The sequence below is a fragment of the Lutra lutra genome, chromosome 1 (genome assembly GCF_902655055.1).
Source record: "Lutra lutra chromosome 1, mLutLut1.2, whole genome shotgun sequence".
In the NCBI taxonomy this organism is placed as follows: Eukaryota; Metazoa; Chordata; class Mammalia; order Carnivora; family Mustelidae; genus Lutra; species Lutra lutra.
Window position 1 is genome coordinate 210524572 of NC_062278.1, and position 13668 is coordinate 210538239.

The 13668-nt window shown below is 51.6% G+C and overlaps 1 protein-coding gene across 1 annotated transcript in view; it reads left to right on the plus strand.

Annotated features, from left to right (window-relative positions):
- The window catches only part of CPAMD8 (C3 and PZP like alpha-2-macroglobulin domain containing 8), a 70975-nt gene that overhangs the window by 27283 nt on the left and 30024 nt on the right, over positions 1 to 13668 (plus strand). The window contains 9 exon segments of the mRNA XM_047698661.1: positions 193 to 258; positions 261 to 293; positions 295 to 357; positions 1782 to 1814; positions 1816 to 1928; positions 5834 to 5896; positions 11127 to 11358; positions 12280 to 12433; positions 12813 to 12943. Coding sequence (XP_047554617.1) covers positions 193 to 258; positions 261 to 293; positions 295 to 357; positions 1782 to 1814; positions 1816 to 1928; positions 5834 to 5896; positions 11127 to 11358; positions 12280 to 12433; positions 12813 to 12943 — 888 coding nt within the window.

A 13668-nucleotide genomic window follows, 5' to 3' on the forward strand; every position in this document is an offset into this window, starting at 1 on the left:
AGGCCCTACCTCTCCAGCCCCCTGCCCGTCTATAGAAGGGACCGGTGTGACACCAGTGGCCAACACCTAAGATGGTCTCTGAGTGATATTCGCAAAAGGGAGTTGAGATAGGAGCATGCCAGACCCCCTACACCCGGTTGGGGTTGACAAGAAACCTCCACTCAACCAGGCCCTCTCTCCCTTTGCCTGTAGGTCTTCCGGGACTTGGAAGAGTATGATGTTTCTGATGCCTTCGGGGCATCCCGGGATGATGGGGTCTTTTCTGGTGGGCCGGACTGGCTGCCCGACGCCACCCGGCGCTCCTCCATCTTCCCATGGCCCTGGGGCAGCACCAAGGACTCCGGGTCTGCCTTCGCTGTAAGACAGGTGGTTTAGACCCACCACCCCCTTCCAAGCGCCTCTCACTATGGAACACAGAAGGGACACAGAGATGGTCAGGGGGGATGTTTCCAAATTTTATTGGGGCAGCACTAATGTTTGACTTCCCTAGATGGAGCTCGTAAGTGATCCTCCCAGTTTGCAACAGCAGACAGGTGCAGAAATGGTATGACTGTATGCCAATAACTTTAAACTTGGGAAGGAGCAAAGACGTTAGGGGTGCTTTGCTGGAAGGAAAAACTTCACCCTGGGAGCAGACAGGCACCCATCCCAACATTTGTAGCTCACATCCATCCTCCTCCTCCTGAGCTGTGGGGGCTGGGGACCCCAAGGGTTGCAAGCATCGTTCTCGATCATGCCGGGAGCCCGCTGGCCGTCTCCACTTGAATGCACGGCCACATTGTGCTGCTTTTCATCCCAGTTTTACAATCATTTAAAATGCATCCTTTTTCCTCCTGTTTTTATTATGGAAGATACTCAGACTTAGAGAAAAGTTTGAACAAATTAACAACACCTGTATGCCCACCACCTAGATCCCATGATTAACATTTTGCTACTGTAGCTAGGAAAGTGCATTCCACATCTCTGTCTGTATCTGTATTGACATGCGTGTCAGCCACACATTTGATGAAAGCCTGGCAGCTTTTGGAATGAAGAGGTGATGCCTCGGACTTGACATTCCCTGTTCCCGAAGCAGAGCTGGCCGGCAGTTGAGTTGCTCTCAGTATTTTTTTTTAAAGATTTTATTATTTGAGACAGAGATAAAAAGAGAGAGAGAGAGAGAAAACATGTGTGCAGAAGTGAGGGGAGGGGCAGAGGGAGAGAGCAGGCTCCCTGCTGAGCAGGGAGCCCAGCGCGGGGCTCGATCCCAGAACAGGGCTCGATCCCAGAACCCTGGATTATGACCTAAGCTGAAGGCAGACGCTTAATGACTGAGCCACCCACGTGCCCCCAAATGAACCATTTTAAAGTGGGCAATTGGGTGGCAATTTAGGACACTTACAATGTTGTGCAAGCAGCACCTCTGTCTAATTCCAGAACATTTTCATCCCCTCAAGAGGAAACCCCCTCCCCACGAGCAGTCACTCCCTGCCCCCAGCAACCACGAATCTGCTTTCTGTCTCTATGGATTTGCCTGTTTCTGGATGTCTCCAGAGAACGGAGTCCTACATGTGGCTCTTTGTCTGGGTCGTGGATGTGCTGGCCTCCCTGCTGCTCTGCTCTGCACAGTCACTGGGTCCCATGATCCCCCCAGCCTGGTCACCAAGCCCAGAGCAGAGGCCTGACTCCCCCAGCACCACAACGCAGGCGTTGATGTCGGGCTGGAAGCCCCAAATGGATGGAACCATTCGGCCGTCCTGTCTGCTTGCCCACCTGGGTTCTGGGCATTGTCTGTTGCTTAGGAAACAGGCCTGGTGGTGATGACTGACCTGGTGAGGCCTGAACCACCGACAAGATGGCGGCCTGTACACCGACGAGGCTTGTCCCTGCCTTCCAGCCCCCACACGGGGAGCCTGGGGGCTGCAGGCTCCTCTAGGCAAACCCCCCAGGTAATTGCCGCCTTGTGCAGGGCTGTCTGACCTCGTCCTGTGGACCTCGGGGCTGGATGGTTCTCTGTGGCGGGGCTGTCCACGCACAGTGGGTTCTGAGCAACATCGCCGGCCTCCACCCACCTGATGCCAATAGCACCCCTTCCCCCCCGTTGTTATAACTGAAAATGTCTTCAGAGAATGCTTGCTGTCCTCTGGGGGCAAAGTCACTATTGACCACACCTGGCCACACCTGACTATGTAGGGGGTGGGGGTGCAGAGGGAGGAAGGCACATCAGGAGCAGAGCTCCCTGGGACAGAGGGTTTGGAGTGGAGAGGTAAGGTGGGGTTTGACCCTCCCTCTTCCCAGGATTCTGCTTAGAAAGTTCTTTCTATTTACATCTTTCTCCACCTGGTCCCTCCTCTCCTTTCTCCTCTCTTCCCTTTTTTCCTTCAAGTCTCTGCTTTTTTGAGTTGGACACCAAGTAATGCTTTCAGTGTCTTGTTTAACTCAACACCTTGAAGCCTTTTGAAGGTTATGAATTTCCCTCAGAGTGCCGCTCTAGCAGCACCCAAGTTGTGCTGTGAAGCATTTCCATTCCTGCTTGGTTCCAAAGAGGTGCTAACTTTTTTTTGCACTGGGGCTTATCCAGAAGTGGACCTGTTTTAAACTTTCAGAGTGATATTTAAATTATTTTTAATTTGTTTATAAATTTGTGTCAATCATGCATTATGGCGGCGAACGTGGTCTTTGTTATCCACTGTCTGGTTCTTCCTTTGGAGCCTTTTTGTGTGGCCAGGTTTTGTAAAGGCTTGTGTCTTCTTGAAAAGACGATCCCAGGCCCCATCCACTCTGCACAAGGCTCCCCAGGCATGCTTTAGTCAAGCCTACAGATGGGGAAGCCCAGATCGTTCATGTTCTCGCTCACTTCTCGTTTGTCTGTTTGCTAACTTATTGATGACAGAGAGAGGGGTTCACATCTCCCTTAAGATTTGTGGCTTTGTCCCTGAAGTCCTGGAAAGCTTTGTTTTGCAGGTGGTGGTGTGTTTTCTCCTCTCTCCTGTCTCATCCTTTCTCCCTCCCTTCTCTCCCACCCTCTTCTTCGGCTGCCTCGCTCACTCCCTTCTCAAGCCAGCTGTCAGCAGCGAGCTGGGGAAGGGGGAGTGTTCTGAAGACATTGGCTCCCCACTGTCTCTGGCTTTAGGGACTGGCATGGGGGAGGCAGGGCTTGGCTTTACTCCCTCCTGTCCACTCCTGCAAGAGGGATGCAGAACCAAGGGGCTGGGGCTGGGGTCTGTGTGGTCAGTAGTGCCAAGGACCTGGTATCTCTGGAGACCCTGAGGGTGGGCCCCACACTCCTCAGTCCTTGTTCTGAGCCAGAAGTGGCCTGGGGACCTCCCACCCTGGCAGGCCTGTCACAAAGCCCTCTCCATCTTTTGCAACTTCTCCATCTAGATTGAGGTCCTGGATACTTTGTTCTCCTGGGTTCTTCCTGCCTGGGCTTCACACTTAGCAAGAGTGTGGCAGGCCCACGAGGTCCTAGTTTCTAAACTCCACATCATGGCATGGGGAGACCAGTCTCCCCATTGGGTACTTGGGATACATATAGAGGCATTTCTAGTACGTAGTTGGGTGAGGGCCTCCACCCACAGACACCACCTCAGGGGCCCTGCCCTCTTATGGTTGGCCTAAGAGCTTGGCCTAGAGTGGGTATGAAAGTAATGTTCTGAACCTCAAACCACGAAGGCAATTGTAAATCCCAGGGCAGAAAGGCATAAGACATGCCTTTAAAAGGAAGTGTCCATGCATTTTTGTAATTGGTTTACACATCCTACATCCATATTCTGAGGACAGATATTTTTCTTAACCACGTGCAGTGGTTGAAACTTTTTAAGCATGTGAAAAGTTTACATAATTAATGTAACTCTCTCTCCTGCCATCTAGATCCTCATTCCCTTGTTTAGAGGCACCATGGTCCAATATTTCTAGATTTTCTAGAAATTTCTGTGCATACACAGGGATATTTTAAAGATTTATTTAGTTATTTAGAAAGAGAGAGAGCGAGAGAGAGTGCAGGAGGGGCTAGGGGAGAGAGAATCCCAAGCAGACTCATGCTCAGTGTGGAGCCTGATGCAGGGCTTGATCCCAGGACCCTTAGATCATGACCTGAGCCAAAACCAGAGTCTGATGCTTAACGGTGTCACCCCAGGTGCCCCTATATGAGGATTTTTAAAAAAAAAGTTTTATTATTTATTTGACAAAGGTCACAAGTCGGCAGAAAGGCAGGTGGGGTGAGGGGGAGGCAGGTTTCCTGCTGAGCAGAGATCCCGATGTAGGGTTCTATCCCAGGACCCTGGGATCATGACCTGAGCCGAAGGCAGAGGCTTAACCCACTGAGCCAATGAAACATCCCAGGATTTTTTTTAAGGCAATGAGAGACGGGATGCCTGGATGGTTCAGTTGATTAAATGTCTGCCTTTGGCTTGAGTCATGGTCCCAGGGTCCTGGGCTCAAGCCCCGCACTGGGCTCCCTGCATAGTGGGGAGCCTGCTTCTTCCTCTCCCTCTACCCTCTGCTCCCCCTGCTGTTCTCTCTGTGTGTCAAATAAATAAATAAATAAAGTCTTTAAAAACAAAACAAAAAAAAGCAATGAGAGAATACCATAGGACTGTTCTGAGCCTTCCTTTTCAAAGTCAACGATAAGTCTTGGAGACGGATCCATCTCAGTGCACCTCCGCTGACTTCACTCCCTTAGACTGACATGTAGCATCCCACAGCATGAACTTACTACCAGCCGATTAACCTGGTCACCCTCCCGATGGAGATTTTTGGCTGTTTCCTGCCACAACCAGCCCTTTGTCCTGGTGCCTGTGTCCATGAGTATCTCCAGGGTGCATTCCTTGGAGAGATCCTGCAGGTTGAAAGGATGTGAGCATTTTTAATTTTGAGAAGTTCTGCCAAATTTCAAGTAGGGCTCGGTTTTATTATTATTTTTATTTTAAAGATTTTATTTATTTGCCAGAGAGAGAGCACAAGCAGGGGGAGTGGCAGGCAGAGGGAGAAGGAGAAGCAGGCTCCCATTGATCAGGGAGCCCAATGCAGGACTCAATCCCAGGACCCTGGGATCATCACCTGAGCCGGAGACAGATGCTTAACCAACCGAGACACCTGGGCATCTTATTATTATTTTTTTCTTCTTATTATTATTTTAAAGAACAAGACAGTCCCTAAGGAAGGTGGGCTGTGAGGCTCCTGTGAATGAACCAGAATGGCAGGTGCTCTTTAGGAAACAGGGAGGGGCTGGGGCTCAAAGTGAGATATGTAAAACATGGCAAACCCAGGGGGGAGAATTTAGCAAAGGGGAGGATGTTGGGGGGGTCCCTGTGACCCTTTTTACCTTCTAAACTCAGGATGTGAAGTGCCACTGTTGAGTTAGGGTGATTCTGTCAAATCTTTGATGCACCACTTGTTCAAATCCTTATCAAGTAGAGTGTTAACCCTGCCAGGTAAAAGAATTAGTGGGTTTGGGGCACCTGGGTGGCTCAGTGGGTTAAGCCTCTGCCTTTGGCCCAGGTCATGATCTCAGAGTCCTGGGATTGAGCCCCGCATCGGGCTCTCTGCTCAGCAGGGAGCCTGCTTTCCCCTCTCTCTTTGCCTGCCTTTCTGCCTACTTGTGATCTCTGTCAAATAAATTAACAAAATCTTAAAAAAAAAAAAAAAGAACTAGCGGATTCTGTCCTAATCAACTAGAGTGTTAATTGACAGCCAAGAGAATTAAGCCACGACCCTGTAACCGAGTCCAGTGTTAACCTTTCCAGGTAAGAATTCCTGTGTTATGTTTTACTTGGGTAAAAGTTTACCTGTCAGGTACAGAATTAAGGTAGGTCCCATGACACTTTCTCATTTCTTTTCTAATTTTTCATAGAGCAGAGAAGAGGAAAAGGACTTTCTTCCCCGAAACATGGATTTGGCATTGTCTGAACATCAGGTACAGTGAGCTTTTCTTTTTTCTTACAGTAAGATGCCATTTCTTCGCTGTGTTTGCGGGCTGACTCAGAGGCACTCAGGCAAGTCCAGATCATTCCCAGTGGGTGTTGCTTTCAGATCTGACGTCAGCATCTGAGTCAGACTTTGGGCATCCTTTCCAACACATAAACTCAACGCCATGAATGTCAGCCCCAAATCCCACTGCGGCCTTGGACATCTGCTCAGGAAATATGAAATGCAGGGTCTTTGTGCCTCTTACGACTCCCACTTGGGGTAACTCTATCTGCTCTGTTTGCATAACGAGCTCATTAAAACGATTACAGTTCCCTGGAACATGAACTTGACCCCCCCCCCCAACACCCCACTCACGCCTCAGGGAACTCGGGCTCCTGCCCACTAAACTGGCTGCTTTTCTTAGCATATTTCCTTTCCACTTTTTTCCCCCCATTTCAGTCCTTTCTGAAGACGCCCTGCTGTGCCAAATTCCTGCCAGATGCCGTTGGCTTATTTTTTTCTTTCAATGCTCATGATTCGTGTCAGAACAACCAATGTACCAGTAGAAGGTCATGGTGGCTTGCCCTGGAAACTGGTTAGGCAGGAAGTCAGATGCCCTCCTGGTCCTGGGTGGGCTACTGCTGAGCTGGGCCCCCTTTCTAGACATGAAACACCATGGCATGAGGTCATCACAGAGCTGAGCTCCCGGGGCGGGGGTGGGGAGGGCTCCTGAGTCTGCTTTCACAAAGATGTGTGTGTCGCCATTATGGGAAGACTTCTCATGGTCAGAACAGATCCAGAGGACGGCATTCCATTCTAGGGGGTCTAAATCTAAGATGGGCTGTCCATTACCATTCAGAGGTATCAGATGTATCTACATTTTCCTGGGGGCCGATGTTTTTGGTGCTGGGTGATGTTTTTGGTACCGGGGTTGCACCTGGAACAAGGTGGGACACTCAGGTTGCTTCCACCTTTTGGCTCTGATAAATTAACCCTGCTGTGAACACAGGTGTGCAAGGATCTCTTTGAGACCCCGCTTGCAGTTCTTTGGGGTGGATATGCAGAAGTGAAATTGTTGGCTCATATGGTAATTCTATGTGTAATTGTTTAAGGAACTGCCATCCCGTTATCCACAACGGGTGCACTGTTTTACACTCCCACTAACAGTGCACTAGGGTTCTTCTTTGAATATTTGATAAGTTTTGGGGGCGCCTGGGTAGCTCACTTGGTTAAGTGTCCAACTCTTGGCGCAGGTCATGATCTCAGAGTTGTGGATCAAGTCCCACATTTGGCTCCAAGCTTGGCTTAGAGTCTGCTTGGGACTCTCTCTTTCTCTCTCTCTCTCCCCATCCCCCTCACCACTAAATAAAATAAAGCTTTCGAAAATTTTTTTTAAATGTTTGGTAGAATTCACCAGTGAAGCCATCAGGTGCAGGGCTTTTCTTAGTAAGAGATTTTTGGTTATTGATTCAGTCTCCTCACAGGTCTGTTCAGCTCTAGGTCTGTTCAGATTTGGGTTTCTTTGTAATTTGGCCTTGATTAGTTTTTGTGTTTCTAGGAATTTGCCCATTTCAACTAGTTTATCCAAGTTCTTGGTGTATAGTTGTTCATGTACTTTTTTATAATCTTTTTATTTCTGAGAATGGGTAGTAATGGCTCCACCTTCATATTTTAGTAATTTGAGTCTTCTTTTTATCCTTTGTCTATTAAAAGTTGGTCAGTTCCATTGATCTTTTTCAAGAAACAACTTTTGGTTTTGTGTGATGCTCTATATTTATCTGTTCTTCATTTATCTCTGCTCCAATCTTTGTTACTTCCTTTCTTGTTAGCTTTGGGTTTAGTTTGTTTTTCTTTTTCTAGTTCTCTAAACTGTGAAATTAGGTTGTATATTTGAGATCTTTCTTCTTTTTAATGACCATATAACTATAAATTTCCCACTTTAACATGGCTTTTGCTGCATCCCATAAGTTTTGAGATGTTATGTTTTGTTTTCATTCATCTCTGGGTATTTTACTATTTCTTTGTGATCTTTTCTTGGATCCTTTGGTGAATTAAGAATACATTGTTTAGTTTCCACAAATTTGTAAATTTTCCAGTTTTCCTTTTCTTACTGACTACTGAGACTTCATTTGTGGCCAATACATGGTCTGTCTTGAAGACTGTCCCATGTGCACTTGAGAAGAACATGTGTACTGTTGCGGTAGAATGTTGTGTGAATGGTCTGCTGGATCTAGTTTACTTTATTGTGTTAAGTCTTCTACTTGCTTACTTATCTTCTGTCTGGTTGTTCTGTCTGTTGTTCAGAACGAGATGTTGAAGTCTCCCATTTATTACTGGAGAGCTATTTATTTGTTGTTGAGTTCTGTCCATTTACATATGCTTCATATATCTCAGTGGTCTCTTATCAGGTGCATACATGTTCATAATTCTTATATTTTTTCACTGTACTGAAGCTTTAATCAATTAATATATAATGTTCTTCTTGGACTCTTGTAGCCCTTTTTGACTTAATGTCCATTATGTCTGATATCAGGCTAGCCATACCTGCTCATGTTTGGTTACTATTGACCTGGCATATCTTTTCCATCCTTTCACTTTCAACCTACTTTTGTCTTTACACTTTCAACCTATTTTTGCCTTTGAGCTAAAGTGAGTCTCTTGTGGACAGCAGATAGTCAGGTCATGTTTTTTAACCCACTCTGTTGATCTCTGCTTTTTGATTGGAAAGTTTAATCCATTTACATTTAATGTAATTACTCATAAGGAGGGCCTCACATCTGTCATTGTGCTCTTTGTTTTCTTTGTGATTTATGGCAGTTTTGAGATGACAACACAGTGCAGGGGACCTAGCTCAGTCTACACTGTGGGGATCAGGGATGGCATCCTGGTTCCAGCACCCAGGATGTTCTGTTCGCAGCTGTGCTGCCCACCTCCCCTCTGTGAGTTTTGGGGGTGTCGTAGTGTAGCTCCTTGTAGCTCCCTGTCCATAGCAAGAGCCCAGCCAGGCTGGCAGGCAGCTCCTATTCTTGTGGTTGTTTCTTGGTTATTTCCAGCAGAGGGAATAGCCAGAGCTTGGTGGGCAGAGCCAGGTGTGGTGTGGGTGGGAAAGCAGTGGGTAACACTGAACAGTTGGGCTAGGCTCAAGGGTCAGGATGCATAAAGGTGGGATAGGCTGGAGCTTTCAAGAGCTCCGCTGAGCTGGAGAGAGGGAGAGCTGAGCTGTCAGGTGTCGGAGTGGCCAATTCAAGCAAGACAAGGAGTTGCAGTGAGTGTCATGGTGAAGTCTTTCATGATGGCCGTGAGAGTATAGCCTGACTCCTCCTGTTCTGCTTTCCCTACAGAATGTCACACCTCACAGGTGGGTCAGACATGGGGTTGTCTCGCTGTGGAGGGAGGCTTGGGCAAAAGACTCCAACAGTTTTATGGACCCTGGTGTCAGAGGAATGGAGGGAGGAGGGCGGGCTCAGAGTGGGAAAGTACTGGGTACTGAGCCCAAGTGGCAAGAAAGGCCTTCAAGATTTCCTCCCACCGATAAGGAGACCTTGGCTGTGGTCTTCAGATACCTAATGACCTTGGGGCCTAGGCAGGTCCTTAGTGACACACAGAAGCAGTAGGGCTGGGAGGGCAAAGCGTGGCTGGCAGGTCCCTTTAGAGGCCACAGTTCACTGGCTATGCCACGAGCCTTCGATGGGGAAGGCAGCATCCCCTGGTGGCTGCCAGGGAAAAGCCTTCGTAATGGCCTGTGGTCAGGCCTCAAAGAATCACACACAGTGTTTTTAACTGGGAGTTGAGCTCCATTGGAGTCTGTGGGACGGGGAGGCTGGAACAGGATGAGTGGGTGTCCCCTGGGTGGGGGGTGGGAGGGGGTAGGGTGGTAGCACCCAGTGTCCACGGAGAAGTTGGCTGTGACCATATGAAACTTAAAAACGTCCTTCTGGGGGTCGTCACAGGATGATAGCGGGTGATCCTCATAAAGGGGAGGATGGAGGCCCTAGGCCCTGTGGGGTTGCTGGGTGCCTTGGGCTGGGGGGGGTCCGGCCACCCAATGAGGGCCACCTGGGTCAGGCTCCTGGGAAGCAGACCGAGGCCAGGCAGGTGAGTAAGAGACAGCCGGACCCCTGCTAGGCCGGGAGCTGTCTGGGCTTCACGTCTCCCCCGAGGACTCATACCAAATACTAAGATAAATCTCAAAAGGCCATTCTGGAAATGCAAAGGAGACCACAGAGTTTGTCCTCCTGAGCCATTCTGGAGTGATCAGGGGCGCCCCTGGCCGGGGGCAGGGGGATCCTCAGGCCATGAGTGCTGTCTAAAAAAAAGAGACCACGAAGCCACATACAGAATTTCCGATCCCTAGTGCCCTGTTACAAGGGCAAAAGAACAAGGCAGAGTGCACTCAGATCATGTATGTTACTTAACCCAATAGGTAGCTGCAAATGTTATCGTTTCCACAGGCGATCGATCTAAAAATTCTTGATAATTTTGCCTCTGTTTTGTGTGGCGTGAGTTTCTGATAGCTGCTGTCACTAAGAGCCGCGGACTGGGTGACTCAGAACAGAGACTGATTCTCTCACAGTTCTGGAGGCCAGACGTCTGAGATGCAGGTGTGGGCAGGGCCGCGCACCCTCCGAAAGCTCGAGGGGAGAATCCCTTCGGGCCTCTTCTGGCTTCCGGGGGCTCTGGCATCCCCCCAGCTTGTAGCTGCGTCCCTCCCATCTCCGCCTCCGTCTCCTCCTCTGTTGTGTCTGGATTGCCTTCTGAGAAGGATGCCCGTCATTAGATTGGGGTCCCCCTTCCTCCAGCCTGACCTTACAACTAATTTCCTGTGCAAAGGCCCTGTTTGCAAATAAGGTCATGTTCGCGAGTACTGGCTGTTAGGGCTTGGACTCATCTTTCTAGGAGACACAAGCATGTCTCAAATGACGGGTCCCCTCAATTCAGTCTCTTTTCCCCCCTGAACCGGGTGGGGCGTGCACTACCAGAGTTGCCACAGCTGAACCCCCGTGGCCTGTGGTCTTGTGTCTCCAGCTGTCCTGAGGGCCATTCGTGTTTCTGATTATATGAGTTTGGGCCGATGGGCAGCTTTCTCCTGTCACACGCCATGTGGTGCATAAATGCTTTTTTCCCAGTTCCCCGGCCACCTCCCGCCCCCTCCCCCGGCCTTGCTGTAGACCCCAGCCCCTCCTGGCTGCCTCGGCCTGGCCCTAGAGAAGGGCCCATGGTTGTCCATCCTTCTGCAGTGACCCATCCGGTGAGGAGATGCTCAGCTTGCAGGTCCCAGACTCCATCACCAGCTGGGTGGGTGAGGCCGTGGGTCTGTCTGAGGCCTGGGGTCTGGGGGTTGCCGCGCCTGCCCTGCTGAAGACCTTCAAGCCCTTCTTTGTCGACTTCACACTGCCCCCCAACGTGGTCCGTGGGGAGCAGGCCAAGATCCCACTCAGCGTCTACAACTACATGGGCACCTGTGCCGAGGTACTAAACCCGCCCTTCCCCCCGCCCCCCCCCCCCCGCAGCCTTCCCTGTGCCTGGGAGTCTGGGTGGGGGGCGGGGCACCCATGATGTCAGGAGGCCAGGATCGGGGTGGGGGGTCAGCCTCAGTGGCTTGGAAGGGGACAGAGCATCTCTGTAACTGGGAGGGGCAGCAGCTGTGTTTTCGGGGAGGCAGGGGCCAGAAACCCCAGAGGTCTGCAAAGCAGGCGCTTACCGTCCCCGTTTGCACTTGCACACTTGCCGATACGGCCACGCCGTTCCACCTGTTGGTGTTTTGGTGTCCACAAACATCAGGGACAGTGGAGTCACAGCGGTTACGGGTTGAATGGGTCAGCACATGCCAAGAACAGTGTCCACGGAAGGGCCACTGCCCTTGCTGATGCTGTGGAGGCTGGGGGGACCAAGCTGGGACCCCAGGCTTCTCCCGAAGGAAGTGGAAAAGGCCACTCTCTCCGCCTCTTGTAGCTGCCGTAACAAAGCGGCATGATCTGGGAGGCTGAGAACCATAGAAATGGATTTGCTCACAGGTCTGGAGGCCAGAGTCCAAGGCCTTGGCATGGGCAGGGCGCATTCCTTCCCGCGGCTCTGTGGGAGCTCCCTCCCGGGCCTCCCATGGGCCCTCCCACTGCCCGGCCCCAGTCTGTCTGCGTGTGGCCTTCCCTCACGTGTCTTCCCTCTGTGGACATCTTGTCTGTGGGTCCTCTTCGAAAGATCCCAGTCCTGTTGGAGTAGGTAGAGCCTAACCTCATTGTGCAGAGACCCTGTTTCGAAGTAGGATCACATTGACAGGTGCCCGAAGTTTAGGACTTCAAAATACTTTCTGGGAGCCACCCTCGAACCCATAACAGCTACCCTGAGGGGATGGGCTCAGGGCTGACCTTGAAGAGCTGTACACCCCTGCAGGTATACGTGAAGATCTCGGTTCCCAAGGGCATCCGGTTTGTCGGGCATCCTGGCAAACGCCACCTGACCAAGAAGATGTGTGTGGCCTCCGGGGAGATGGAGCCCACCTGGGTGGTTCTGTCCTTCAGTGACCTGGGATTCAGCAACATCACAGGTGAGGCCCCATGCTGTGTCACGCCTCTCCCGCTCCGGGCCACCAAGGCATCCTCGAGCTGAGCCCAGGCACAGGTGAGGGGTGGGCAGGACAGCAGATGAGCTCAGGAAGGCAGCTGGGGAAGCAGGCTGGGGGGCGGGTACTGGTCAGGACGTTCAGGACACAGGGTGGGGCGGTCCCCTGGGTGGGACCCAAAGCTTCATCTGGGGGGAGCTGAGCTTAGGTGCCACACCAGCCTAGCGCGCATATGCGCACACACACTGTCTGCACACGCAATCACGTGGGCTGAGGGGGAGGGATGGTATGGCTCCCTGGGGCGGGGGGGGGGGGGGTGGGCACCTGTTCTGACAGCACGCCCTGAGCGCTCCGATCTCCACAGCCAAAGCCCTAGCGTGCGGAGAAGCGAGCTGTTGCCGGGATGGGAAGGCCCTCAGACACCTGGAGGAGAGCTTTGGTGACAGGCGGGTCCCTGCTGGGAGGGATCACATCAAGCGCAGTGTGACGGTTGAGGTGAGCCCATGTCCTTGCTGAAGGCCCTTCGCCAGGGCCTGATTCCATCAACCATGGGGTGTCGGCCTCACTGGGGTGTGTGGTCCCCGCCCAGGGCTGGGGCAGCCCCCGTGGGTCCTGCTCTCAGTCTGGGGACGGGTGAGGGGTCTCTGCATCTCCTCGCTGGGGGGCTGCAGCGTCTGGCCCTCCTCCCATGTGGAGTGGGGCTTGGCAGAGCGGCCTGGGACTGGCAAGGGCTTCGGGGAAATGTCCTCTGACCCCCATGTTGACCGTCTTAGAGGGCGGTGTGCCTCGGTCTCCGACTTCCTGTTTGTCGCAGTCAATTATGGGGATCGTGACCTGGTATCTAGAGGGCTGTCATTGGAACGCCCGTGCAGGAAGGACACAGAGTGGAGGGGCCCAGGGATTGGGGTCTTACTGACACCCCCCCACCCCGGCTGGGAATCTAGGATCTGCCACTTAGTGTGGGCTGGGCGCCTGTCTTGATATTCCAGCGCCGCTCCCTAAGTCGGGGGTGCTCACACTCAGCCTGCAGCATGGAGGGGTTGGAGGGGGCGGGGAGAACGCATATGATCCCTCGTGGTCCTGGGTGAGCGGTAGCAGCAATGCGCCGTATTTTGGTGCTGCTTGGACACATCGGGACTCTCTCGCTACACCGAGAGTGCCCAGCAGTGCCGATAAAGCTCCTCGGCATGTCTGCCCCTCCCCCGTGGCCCAGCTGCAAA